This window comes from Bos indicus, chromosome 18 (assembly GCF_029378745.1).
Source record: "Bos indicus isolate NIAB-ARS_2022 breed Sahiwal x Tharparkar chromosome 18, NIAB-ARS_B.indTharparkar_mat_pri_1.0, whole genome shotgun sequence".
NCBI classification, from domain to species: domain Eukaryota; kingdom Metazoa; phylum Chordata; class Mammalia; order Artiodactyla; family Bovidae; genus Bos; species Bos indicus.
The window spans coordinates 4,294,968-4,308,376 of record NC_091777.1 but is presented as its reverse complement, the minus strand read 5'-3'; the positions used below and the strand labels follow the sequence as shown (position 1 = coordinate 4,308,376).

General features: G+C 37.8%; 1 protein-coding gene across 3 annotated transcripts in view; it reads right to left on the bottom strand.

Moving 5' to 3' along the window:
• CNTNAP4 (contactin associated protein family member 4) overlaps positions 1-13,409 on the bottom strand; it is a 286,323-nt gene that overhangs the window by 41,018 nt on the left and 231,896 nt on the right. For all 3 annotated transcript variants that reach the window (XM_070770350.1, XM_070770351.1, XM_070770352.1), the window contains 2 exons: positions 2,581-2,751; positions 1,343-1,561 (listed from right to left, as the gene is read on the bottom strand). In XM_070770350.1, the coding sequence (XP_070626451.1) occupies positions 1,343-1,561; positions 2,581-2,751 (390 nt within the window). The remainder of the gene's footprint in view (positions 1-1,342; positions 1,562-2,580; positions 2,752-13,409) is intronic.

The window sequence follows — 13,409 nt, the reverse complement described above, 5'->3', positions numbered from 1 at the left end:
ATTTTAAATTGCCATACCTTTTGCTGTGACCATCTCTTATTGTTTGTAACTCAAGAAATATCTGTGTCAATTTCCTGACTGAGCTCCTAGCATGTTATTAAAAGAAAAGTTATGTATTTCCTCTCATGTTTTCTTTATTATTTCCATAGCCTTTAATCAGCTTCACCCTTCCCAGTGAGAGAGCTTAAAACAAGGCCATTAAACAAGAGAAGATGTAATGGGGATCTGATGAGAATTTTGCTCTAAAACATAACTCTTACAAAGGCTTGAAACAGTTTCTGATAATTTACAATTTATCCTGAGTGACAGTGTTGCTGTGTCCTCATTTACACTAAAATATGTGAAAAGTGATCAAGTAAGAGATAATTCCTTGAACTTCATGGTCAATAAGTGCTGTAATTAGCAAAGATGTAAAACAAACACACCCAGAAGGATTCTTCTATCAAATCTATAAATACCAAGTGAATGTAATTCGAAAATAAAGGAACAACATTTGGATATAAACGTAAAGTAGGTGATCAGAAGGCATCAGAAAAAATGGGAAAATAATGGACACCAGTAGAACTGGTGTAACTGGTCAAACCATGGATGCTACAACAGTTTGCTCATGCTGGTTTTTTTTTTTTTTTTTTTCCCGCCATTAGCTTGTTTTTGGCAGGGATCACTGGTTGGCGTCAGCTGGATTTACAAGGAGGGTTCTTTGACTAAAGACAATAACATTTTTAAAAAATTGAAACAAGTCACATAATCTGGAAAATTAAGAATATTGAGATGGCTGGATGGCATCACAGACTCGATGGACGTGAGTCTCAGTGAACTCCGGGAGTTCGTGATGGACAGGGAGGCCTGGAGTGCTGCGATTCATGGAGTCGCAAAGAGTTGGACACGACTGAGCGACTGATCTGATCTGATGTTAAATTTATATGGCGTCCTATGTTAATTACATCTCAACAAAACTGGAAATGAAAAGAATGCTGGTTTAGGAATTAGTCAAACACAAATGTGAATTTCATTACTAGGTGGGTTTCTGAAGGCAAGAGATTTCAGCCTCCTGCACCTCAATTACCTTGTCGGTAAAACTGGGATAATATCCATTGCATGGATTGGTTATGAGGAAGTAGTAAAAACACCCAGTGCAGCCTGGAACACAGGTTCTCAGTAAATGGTGGTTTGGGGGTGGTGTTATCATTATCTTATCAGTTCAGTTCAGTCCCTGCGTCGTATCCAACTCCTTGTGACCCCATGGACTGCATCCTTATCTACAGTTGGCATTATTTTCTTTTGGCCCATCTCTGCACTTACATCATACAATTAAAGACAAATTGTCCAAAGCAGGGCTTACCCACGAAGAGCTGACTGTTGAGCTGCAGGAGGACATGCCCGTCCGCTGGGGCCGGCTGCGTCTTTGGTGAGAGCTGATCCACTCGAACCGAGGCCTCCTTCATGTTCCTCTCAACCCTAACGTGGTGCCACTGGTTGTCACTAAAGTGAGTGGGTGACTGCACCGAGATTTCAAAAGGCCCATTTCCCACGTCAAATGAAAATGTCACAACTGCAGGAGCTGGAAGGATCAGACATGAAGATTGTTCGTGTTAGTCCCCGTGGTGGGGGGGCTCAGTCTTCAATACCCTCGGGAAGAGCCCCATTGCATCAGCGGTCACTAAACATGAAGATAATGGTTTGCATTCTATGGAAGAAACCAAGGATGTCGGTGCAGAATAGATATGGAAAGAGACAGTAAAATACGTTTGTATTTTGGGGGGAAAATGGATTCTAAGAAATTCATCACTGGAGTTAACTGTTCATATTGACAAAAACTAAAGCTATTTGTTTGTTTAGTCTCTCAGTCATTTCTGACTCTTTTGTGACCCCATGGACTAGCCCACCTGGTTCCTCAGTCCATGGGATTTTCCGGGCAAGAATACTGGAGTGATTTGCCATTTACTCCTTTAGGGGATCTTTCCAACCTTGGGATCGAACCCACGTCTCCACATCAAAGCTATTTAGCCAGGGGAAGAGAATTAAATAGCATCTGGAATTTTATATAAAAATAATTTTGACAGTGATTCAGGGTTTATTTAATTTCAAAAGCATGCAATATACATTTGATATCAAAATATTAGCAGTCTAAGAGGATAGCAGAAAATATGGCTGGTTAATTTAATTAATTTTTAAACTGAGAATTTGGATTTTTAAAAATATTTAATTTTTCTGAATTTAAAAGACTTTTTAAGTTGGTTCTAGAGAATACTAATAATTTCCCCAAATTATCACGTTAAATATTAAATAATTTTCTTACAAAAAATGCTATCTTAATATATTTTTCTTCCCAAAGGACACAATGAAAAGATTTGGTTGATAATGTAGAAACACAGTACTTTAAAAATTAGTTTCAGAATTTACTCATAAACCCCTGGAATAGGAAATGGCTACCCACTCCAGTACTCTTGCCTGGAAAATCCCATGGACAGAGGAGCCTGGGGGGCTACAGTCCATGAGGTAACAAAGAGTTGGACATGACTGTACACCTCATTACTCCTAAACAGAATTCCACAGACATCTAAGGAAAACACGACTTACAGCGTAGCTCTATCCGTATGAAATCGGTAATCCCCAGGTTCTCTAAAAACACCCCAGATGAAGCTGTGGTCTTGAAGAAGAAAGACACATCCGCACTCAGCTCCCCATGGAAAGTAGGAAAATGGAGGTAGGATGCCTCGGTATTGAAAGAAGCTGAATTCCAAAACAACTCTGTTTTATTTTTAAGGGAAAATAAAAAAGGAAACAAATTTATAAAATAAATGACATAACTACATTTTCTATTTTTTGCAGTTTTACTATTAAAATATTGCTCATTTGTACAAAGCTGCTTTTCTTTTGTCTGTTAATTATGCAGTATGCAAAACATGAAAACATGATGAGAGATTTTACAAGGATTGGAATTCTGGGTTCCTTCCAACACAGGACAGGAATGATGACCACACTAAAGGTCTGAAAGTTATATTTCATATGAAGAAAAAAAACCCACAGCCTAAATGCCAAAGTGTTATGGTAAGATCTGCCAAGCATTAATAGACAATTTTTTTATAATTTGAAAATTGAAACACCTACATTACTTTAAATAACAAAAACTCTTCAGAAGCTCAAAATGTTTTTCATTCTAACACTTTTAATTTCATGTTTTACAAAGCTACACCCTCAAAAAACTGTTTTCATTAATGGACTTTGTGATTTTTTAAACTGAGATTGGCAGTAAAAATATTCTCATCTAATTAAAGATCAAGACAGTACTTACTCTGTGCTACGCTGATAGTCTCACAGAGAAAATGCTCTTTTCATCCTAAATTATCTTTTACTCTGCTTGTTAGAGTGAGGGAAAAGGCTCTCAAAATGTTTTAAATGCTCGAAATAAGAAGGTGAAAGTGTTTCAAAATTGAAGGATATTAAGACATTTGCAAAAAATTATGTGGACTATATAGTTAACTATAATTCCTGTCATACTGAAATACAACTTCTTCACTTTCCCACTTTTTTCTGGTTATCTACAAATTTTCTTTTGAAAAAAAATATTCTGGGCCTTACATAGCAGAATATATGGGGAAAAAAATACACATGCAGTGGCATGAAGTGACAGGCGTGAAATCCAGCTGGATACATGTGGTTGATGAGAAGCATTATTGGAGCAATGAACTATGCAAGTTGTCGACACATCAGAAAGAGATGTACATCTTGAGTTTTAAGCAACTGCCCATACATAATATGTACTCACAACACTGAATAAAATTCGACTAAATCACCTTCCTGGAAGAAAGACTTATTGATCCTCTGAAGTTAAAACACAGGAATTTCAAAACAACGATTCATTATGCTAGCAGAGAACAGACACGGAGTTAGAGTTAAAAACTTGACTTGGCTTCTACTTATTCCTTAAGATTGTCATTTCTTTTCTATAAATTCTGGATCCAGACAGTGTTTACATCTATTGTATTTTTTCTGTATTTCCTATGACCTGATTCAAAAGTCAATCCCCAGCTCATATGTGGACAATTTTAGAGCTGAGTTTATTCAGCTGAGAATGCACTCGAAGGGACTTTTTTCTCCCTACAGCCAAGAGAAACTGTATATTTTCTGAGTATGTCAAACTTTGCCCTTATTTCCATTTTATAGCTATTTATATGCCTACACATTTTGCTTTCTAGAAAAGAAAGCAAGAAAATGCAAAATATCAAGCCAGCGGTAATAACACACTGGTGTTCTTAACAGTTCTTACCTGATCTATTTTTAGAAGGAATTAAATGTCTGCCTGCTGAAATGTATAAACATTAAAATAAAGCTGTAACTTTAAATTATGGAATATTATTAAATCTTGCTCATTTGGACTGATTACTAATAGGAACACTCAGAGACACTGATGTATAGAACAGTCTTATGGACTCTGTGGGAGAGGGAGAGGGTGGGAAGATTTGGGAGAATGACATTGAAACATGTAAAATATCATGTAAGAAACGAGTTGCCAGTCCAGGTTCGATGCACGATACTGGATGCTTGGGACTAGTGCACTGGGACGACCCAGAGGGATGGTATGGGGAGGGAGGAGGGAGGAGGGTTCAGGATGGGGAACACATGTATACCTGTGGTGGATTCATTTTGATATTTGGCAAAACTAATACAATTATGTAAAGTTTAAAAATAAAATAAAATTAAAAAATTAAAAAAAAAAAGAATTACTTGAAGGTCTAAATTAGATAATATTACTATGAGAATATAATATTCCATTGGCTTCATTTTTAAATCACAACTAACCCAATAGAACATCATATAGAGGGCTTCAGGGAACTGGTTCAAACAGAGGAACAAATTCTTTGAATTGCTGCTATCTTTACAATGAATGCTTCTACAGTAGTGAAAACAATTTATTATCTTAGGTAGTTTAAGCACTCTCCACACACCTCGTTTGTCTAGTTAAGTACCTCGTTTGTCTAGTTACCAAACCTTATTTTACAGACTCACAGTAGGTAAAAACCGAAGAACATTTAACTGAATTAAGAAATTGCTCCTAATCCACAACAATTATAAAGAAAGCCAAGACCAATATTTCTGTGATCAAATACCATTATTGGCATATGATAGCTCAGATCTTTACAGGTGTGCCAAGAAGCACCCGGGAGGATGTAGGTTGCCTTGGAGAAGGAAGGGCAGGAAAGAGGAGGCGCAGCAGAGCCCAGCAGGCACGCTGCAGCAGAAGCAGCAGGTCTTTCGAAGAGAGGATTTCATGGCTGGGGTGGTTTAAAAATCCCTGGGCTATGCCTGCAGCAGACCTGAATGCAAACGCCTACTATGTGAATGCTCTTTGTCATCCCAACAGAGCATCATTTGCAGCAGCCCACATGGACCTAGAGACTGTCACACCAAGAGAATTAATTCAGACAAAGACAATTATGATACTTACATGCGGACTATGAAAATATGATACAAATGAATTTATTTGCAAAATATAAATGGACTCACAGACACGGAAAACAAACTTATGGTTACCAAAGGGGAAAAGTGGAGGGCAGGGAGGATAAATTAGGAGTTTGGGATTGACATGTGTGTGTGTTAGTCACTCAGTCATGTCCAACTCTACAGTCCTTGTCCCATGGACTGTAGCCTGCCAGGCTCCACTGTCCATGGACTTCTCTAGGCAAGAGTATTGAAGTGAGTTGCCATTCCCTTCTCCAGGGGATCTTCCTGACCCAGGGATCAAAGCCAGGTTTCCTGCATTGCAGGTGGATTCTTTACCACCTGAGCTACTAGGGAAGAACTCACATATGCATATTACTATAGATAAAATAGAAAATCAACAAAGAGACCTGCTATACAGCACAGGGACCTCTACGCAGAATTCTGTAATCACCTATATGGGAAAGGAATCTGAAAAAAACAGATATAAGTATACATAAAAATGCATTATTCTAAGTAAATAATAATTAAATAATAATTACTATAGTCTCAATTATATTCACTATAGGGTACTAGAGATATGGAAAGATTCCTTCAGGTATACCAGTTATTAAATTTCTAGAATTCAAAACAAATTGTACGAATAATAGGATTCATATATTTTTTACATAGAAAAGAAAGATGTACCCAGTATTTAATTCTATACATAAGGTAAAAAGAGCCCATGGGGGAAAATTAACTTAGTAGAATATTAAGATTACAATTAATTTTTTAAACATCTGTTTTACTAAACTTTTATTTATATCATTCATTAATGATACTGATTCTCTTTTAAAAAGCAAACATATTTATAGAGACAGAAAGTAGATTAGTTGGCTGGGAAGATGGAAAACTGAAGATGACTTGGCCTCTTAGCCTTTTTCCGAGGCTAAGAGGCCTAGAGTTCTTTCTAGGGTGATGAAAATGTTCTAAAATTCATTGTGGCAATGGTTACACCATGCTATGAACACACTCTCATTGAATAGTTCACTTTATATGGTGAATTGCACAGTATATGAATTACATTTCAATAAAAATATTTTTAAAAAGGACAATATTTGACAAATCAGTTGTTTTTTTAGACACTATGTTTTACTTTAAAAATCAAACTGCATAACATGCTAACACCTCCTTTCCTTCTTCCTCTCTTTTTTCAAAAACCACTTATATGAAATATGCAGCTGCTGCTGCTGCTAAGTTGCTTCAGTCGTATCTGACTCTGTGCGACCCCACAGACGGCAGCCCACCAGGCTCCCCCATCCCTGGGATTCTCCAGGCAAGAACACTGGAGTGGGTTGCCATTTCCTTCTCCAATGCATGAAAGTGAAAAGTGAAAGTGAAGTCGCACAGTCGTGTCCGACTCTTAGTGACCCCATGGACTGCAGCCTACCAGGCTCCTCTGTCCATGGGATTTTCCAGGCAAGAGTACTGGAGTGGGGTGCCATTGCCTTCTCTGATATGAGATATGACTCACATGTAAAAAGCTGTACATATTTAGTGTATACAACTTGATGAGTTTGGTAGCACTACCTTTCTTAAAAGTGAATAAATTAAAATGAAAATACAGAAATGCTAAGGTAAGGGATAATTTACTAGTCAAAGGAATCTTTCTGAACACTTAAATCGTTTTTAAAAGCTGTAAATATGGGTTTCTTTAATGAAAATTTTTACTTTGGAGTTGTAGGAAATAATAAAGATTCTGTGTACCCTTTACCTAATTTCCCCCAATGATAATATCTTGCAAGACTGTGGTCCAATATCATGACCAGGGCATTGGCATGGATATACTTAAGGCGAGGAACATTTTCATCACTATGCCTCACTCTTACAGGCACACCCTCTTCCATTCTGCCCTCTCTAACCCCAGGCAACCACTAACCTGTTCTCCACCATCATTTGAGGAACCCTCTGCAAATAAAGGTGTACAGCATGCAGTCTTTTGAGACTAATAATTTTTTCACTCATCAGATCAGATCAGTCGCTCAGTCGTGTCTGACTCTTTGCAACCCTATGAATTGCAGCACGCCAGGCCTCCCTGTCCATCACCAACTCCCGGAGTTCACTCAGACTCATGTCCATCGAGTCAGTGATGCCATCCAGCCATCTCATCCTCTGTCGTCCCCTTCTCCTCCTGCCCCCAATCCCTACCAGCATCAGAGTCTTTTCCAATGAGTCAACTCTTCGCATGAGGTGGCCAAAGTACTGGAGTTTCAGCTTTAGCATCAGTCCTTCCAAAGAAATCCCAGGGCTGATGTCCTTCAGAATGGACTGGTTGGATCTCCAAGGGACTCCCAAGAGTCTTCTCCAACACCACAGTTCAAAAGCATCAATTCTTCAGCACTCAGCCTTCTTCACAGTCCAACTCTCACATCCATACATGACCACAGGAAAAACCATAGCCTTGACTAGACGAACTTTTGTTGGCAAAGTAATGTCTCTGCTTTTGAATATGCTATCTAGGTTGGTCATAACTTTCCTTTCAAGGAGTAAGCGTCTTTTAATTTCATGGCCGCAGTCACCATCTGTAGTGATTTTGGAGCCCAGAAAAATGAAGTCTGACACTGTTTCCACTGTTTCCCCATCTATTTCCCATGAAGTGGTGGGACTGGATGCCATGATCTTCATTTTCTGAATGTTGAGCTTTAAGCCAATTTTTTCACTCTCCACTTTCACTTTCATCAAGAGGCTTTTGAGTTCCTCTTCACTTTCTGCCATAAGGGTGGTGTCATCTGCATATCTGAGGTTACTGATATTTCTCCCAGCAATCTTGATTCCAGCTTGTGTTTCTTCCAGTCGAGTGTTTCTCATGATATACTCTGCATATAAGTTAAATAAACAGGGTGACAATATACAGCCTTGATGAACTCCTTTTCCTATTTGGAACCAGTCTGTTGTTCCATGTGCAGTTCTAACTGTTGCTTCCTGACCTGCATACAAATTTCTCAAGAGGCAGGTCAGGTGGTCTGGTATTCCCATCTCTTGAAGAATTTCCCACAGTTTATTGTGATCCACACAGTCAAAGGCTTTGGCATAGTCAATAAAGCAGAAATAGATGTTTTTCTGGAACTCTCTTGCTTTTTCCATGATCCACTGGATGTTGGCAATTTGATCTCTGGTTCCTCTGCCTTTTCTAAAACCAGCTTGAACATCAGGAAGTTCACGGTTCACATATTGCTGAAGTCTGGCTTGGAGAATTTTGAGCATTACTTTACTAGCATGTGAGATGAGTGCAATTGTGCGGTAGTTTGAGCATTCTTTGGCATTGTCTTTCTTTGGGCGTGGGTTGCTCCTCGGGCCTGGGGTAGCTCCTCCCGGCCGCCGCCCCCGACCTCGGACGCGGAGTAACTCCTCTCGTCGCCACCCCTGACCTCGGACGCGGGGTAGCTCCTCTCGGCAGTTCCTCCACCGTCGCAGTCTGGTACTCTCGGCCGCTGCCCCTGACCTCGGACATGGGGTGGCTCCTCTCGGCCACGCGCGCCATGTCGCAGCCGCCTGCACTATCTTTTCACTCATAATTATCTCTTAAGATTCACCCAGCTTGTTGTATATGTCCATAGTTCATTCCTTTTTATTGCTAAGTAGTGTGGCATGGCACGGATGCTCCACAATTTATTTAACTATGTGCCCGCTGAAAGACATGTGGGTTGTCTCCAGTTTTCAGTTATTACAAGTCAAGCTGCTAGGAGCATCCTCGTGCTGGTTTTTGTACAAATAAGTCTTCAGTTCTCTGGGATAAATGCCAAGGGGTATAATCAGTGATTCTAATGAGAGTTGCATGCTTTTTTTTTTTTTTGAAACTGCCAAAAATGTCCAGAGTTGCTGTATCAATTTACATTCCCAGCAGCATGTATGAGTGATCAGTTTCTCCACATTCTGACCAGAATTTTGTGTTGTCACCATTTTTTTTTTTTTTTATTTTAGCCATTCTGAAAGGTGTGTGATGCACAAGCAGATAGAGGAAGGTAAAGAGGGGAGACAGAACAGAGACAGAAGAAAGAGAAAAAGCAAGAATAGAGGAGGGGGTAACAAGGTGGAGAAACTTTAAGAAAATGAGATAAAGGAAGCTCAAGGAAATAAAATATGATAAAACCCAAGACTTAAAAAATAAAAAGAATTTATTAATGGTGAAGGGTTACCAGATATAGTGGAGCTTGCAAAATTATATTATATGATTATCGGTTAAAATGGAATTGATCCTCCTTCGTTTTAATGGTTTATATGTAGTCTGCCAAATGGAACAGGACTCTGTCAAACGGAAGAGAAATTAACCAAATCACTAGTCAATATCTTTTTCCAGTCTAAGAATACAACTTCTGCAAAGTTATTTATTGCCTACATGCACCTTTGATTATTTAATGCATTCTGCGCAGCTGTGATTTCTCAGACAGCTGAACAAGTCGATGCAGGCAAAATGAAAAAACTAATTTCAATGACAAGGGTTTCTTAGAACAAGAAACTTAGAACAATCTTTTCAAACCATGTAAGTTCTGAGGGTGTCTTGATTAGACATGAAATTTCAACGCAATGAATTAACTGAGAAGAACTACATTTCAAAAAATTAGTAGAAAAATTCAAATGTCAAAGAGCTTAAAAAAAATACTACCTTGTCACATAATTACTGAGAGCAGAAATTTAGATCATGCTTACAACTCTTGAAACAGATTATAAAATGCAGGCATACATTTTACCACATCATATCCTATTTTAGGAGAAAGTTGTGGCACACAACACTGAGTTGTTAAGTTACTGACCTGTAAGGATAACTATTCCTTCAATAATTCAGTCAGAAAAAGCAAATCATCTCAAGCTGGAAAAGTCAATTAGGCCTCAGAATTTCCCACAGCAACATTAAACATTAGAAGATAAAGGAACACTGTCTACAAATTTCTGAAAGAAAATGTAGCAAACCTAACTTTCTTTTTTAAGTATTAAGGTAACAGGTAAGTCTTACCAAATTTGAAAGAATTCTGAGAGTAAAGCACATACAAGCTCTTTTGGTGAAAAATAAAAATAGAATATTAACCCATAATGAAATATGAATCAAAAGGTGTCCATCAAAAGACACCTTACAAAGCTAGAAAAGACAAGGCTGACTGAATCTCTTAGTGCAAGCCCAGTAGGATATTATGTACAAACTGCTGAAGAGTTGCAAAATGTGACTCAAAAACATTACATCACTTTCTTATAAGGTTAAATACAGGGTTACCTTATACTCCAGAAGTTCCACTCCTAAATGTATACTCCTACGAAGTGGAAATATACATGTCCCAAAAAAACACACTGAGACACAGATGTTCACAGCAACATTATTCATAATAGACAAAAAGTGAAACCAGCACAAATGGCCAACAACTGATTAGTGGATGATCAAAATGCGGTGGATCCACACAAAGGAATGACTAGGCCTTAAAATAAAGAATATTTGATATAGTCTACAAGTATGGATAAACTTTGCCAATGTGATGCTAGTGAAAGAAGCCAGTCGCAAAGATCCCACATTCTAGGTTTTCACCTGTATGAAATGTCCAGAATTGGTAAGTCAGCGGAGATAAAGAGTAGATGCATGGTTGACTAGGGTTGGGGTGGGAGTTTGGGGAAAATGGAAAGTGTGCTAACAGGTACAAGTTTCTTTATGAGACATAAAAACGTTCTAAAATTGCTTGTGGTGACGGTTATACAACTCCATTTAATACACTGAAACACCATTAGATTGTACACTTCAAATAGGTGAATTACAGGGCACATGGACTGTATCTCAATAAAGCTGTTAGCAACAAACAGCATAAAATTAAACCAGCCAACTTCATTTTAGAGTTCAGAGGCAACCAATATTCTCAAGCGTGTGCCAACTCAGGAAACGCAACAACGCTTGAGTCTTTCTAGAAGAGAGAAAAAAAACAACAACAACAACAAAGAAAATATCATTACCTGAAAATGCAATTCATCCAAGAATAAACAGAAAAACATTCATTCATGAATAGAGGGCCTCTGACGACAGGACCAGTGGTTAGTATTCAAAAAATAGACAACCATACAAATAATAGCAAAACTAGCAAAAATTGGGAGGTGGGGGGAGAAAAAGAAGAGATGACGACAGATGCATGCTAATTTTCACATTTTTCAGAACAGACCAATGCTGTCTAGAATACAAAAGACTTCAATAGAGAACCTAGTGACTCTATAACCTTTACAACTTTTATAAAGTTTAAGTTAGCACATTGAATACATGTTTATCATGTATATAAATAATATAAATCAATCCCCGTGGCTTCAGTTTGTTTCTTCTTTCTCTGTCAGTTTCAGTTCATAAAGTTAATAAATAAATTTATTTCTGAATCTCTTTTTCTATTCCTCTATCTAGAATAGTGCTTCTTAACCTGGGGCTGTTCTGGACCCCAGGAAACATTTGGCTTTTTCTGGAGACATACTTTGTTGTCACAACTGGGGAGCATGCTTCTAGCATGTAGTGGGTAGGGTCCAAGGATACTGCTTAATGTCCCACAAAGGACAGGACAGCCCCCAACCATCGCAAGGAATCACTCAGCCCAATGGCGAGAGTGCCGAGGTTGGGAGACCCTGCACTAGCGATATTTAGGAATGTCTGGAATAATGCTCTCTCGTATTAGTCACTAGTTCAGAGTTGTGTGACTCTCGGTGATTACTATAGTCTTTTCTTCGACATATCTGTATATCTTAAGATTTTATAATGACTTCATATCAACTATCATTAATGTTTAAAAGTCAAACAACAAATAAAGGTATGTATGTGTATGCAGTCCTGAGAATTATCAAGATTCCCAGTCTCTAAAACATGGAAACCTTTTAAAAAGTGTTAGAAAGAACGTTTGTTCTCCCACATTTGGGAAGTTTCTTGAATGTCAATGACTAGCTTATAATGTAGATCTTTTCAAAAGAACAGAAAACAAAAAGCAAAATAAGTCACAAAATATTTTTTCTCCAAGAAGTAGACAATGTTTCAGTTTTATAAAGGCACTGTACCATCAAGAGTGCAAATCAAATAAGTAAAACTATGTGTTTATTTGAAGGCACTTTCCCTGTCTCAGGCCCATGTACATGAATGACAAATGGCTCAAGATGGAACTAGATGACCTTTGTAGTATGTGACTTTTTTAAGATCAGAATGTCTTTCAAAATGTAATCAAAACCTTTAATTGAAATATATTTGCATATCATTTAATAAGTACAATCAAAACCTTACTCCTGTCTCTCACGAATAATTCACAAGCTATAAGTTTCTCGAGCTGTATATGATGGATCATTCGTACTCCTTCATAAACTGCTATTTATTGATTATCTTTCATGTAACAGGTAATGTACTAGGTGTCAAGATACAATAATAAATGAGGAATGGACCTACTCTTGAGAGGCTCAGAAATAATTAAAAGCCAGAACAAGAAGTGTATCTTCATAATTTACTCAACATTCTTTGAGAGTGTAGGAAAACGTCCTCTAGAGACCTGCGGAAGGCTTTGTGGAGAAAGGGTGTGAATGGTTTCATTAAAAGGATTGGGGGTGTTTCACAGATGATGCAAAGACAGCAAGTGAAGAGAAAATGATGCTAGATGCCATCAGTGGTTGATGAATTGTCTTTATGCTAAAGGACCTGCAGAAGTAGGGGAAGGTCCATGCAGGTATCTTCTTCTTCTTCTTTTTTTTTTAACCATTAGTGTTAACTTCATTGTGAAAACAGTTGAACAGTTTCATTTTCAAAAACTAAATAGAAACTATGATATTCTTAAAAGTAAAAGTAATAATAGCTATGCTTCGAATTCAACACTAAAATTTCTTTTGTGATCAAAGTAGAACAAATATTTTTTATTTATTTTTTTCCTTAAAAAAAACAACAACAATATTTACTTTTATGTGAGTAAAAGGTGCCAGACTGGTGATCTCTCTTCTGTTTGAAG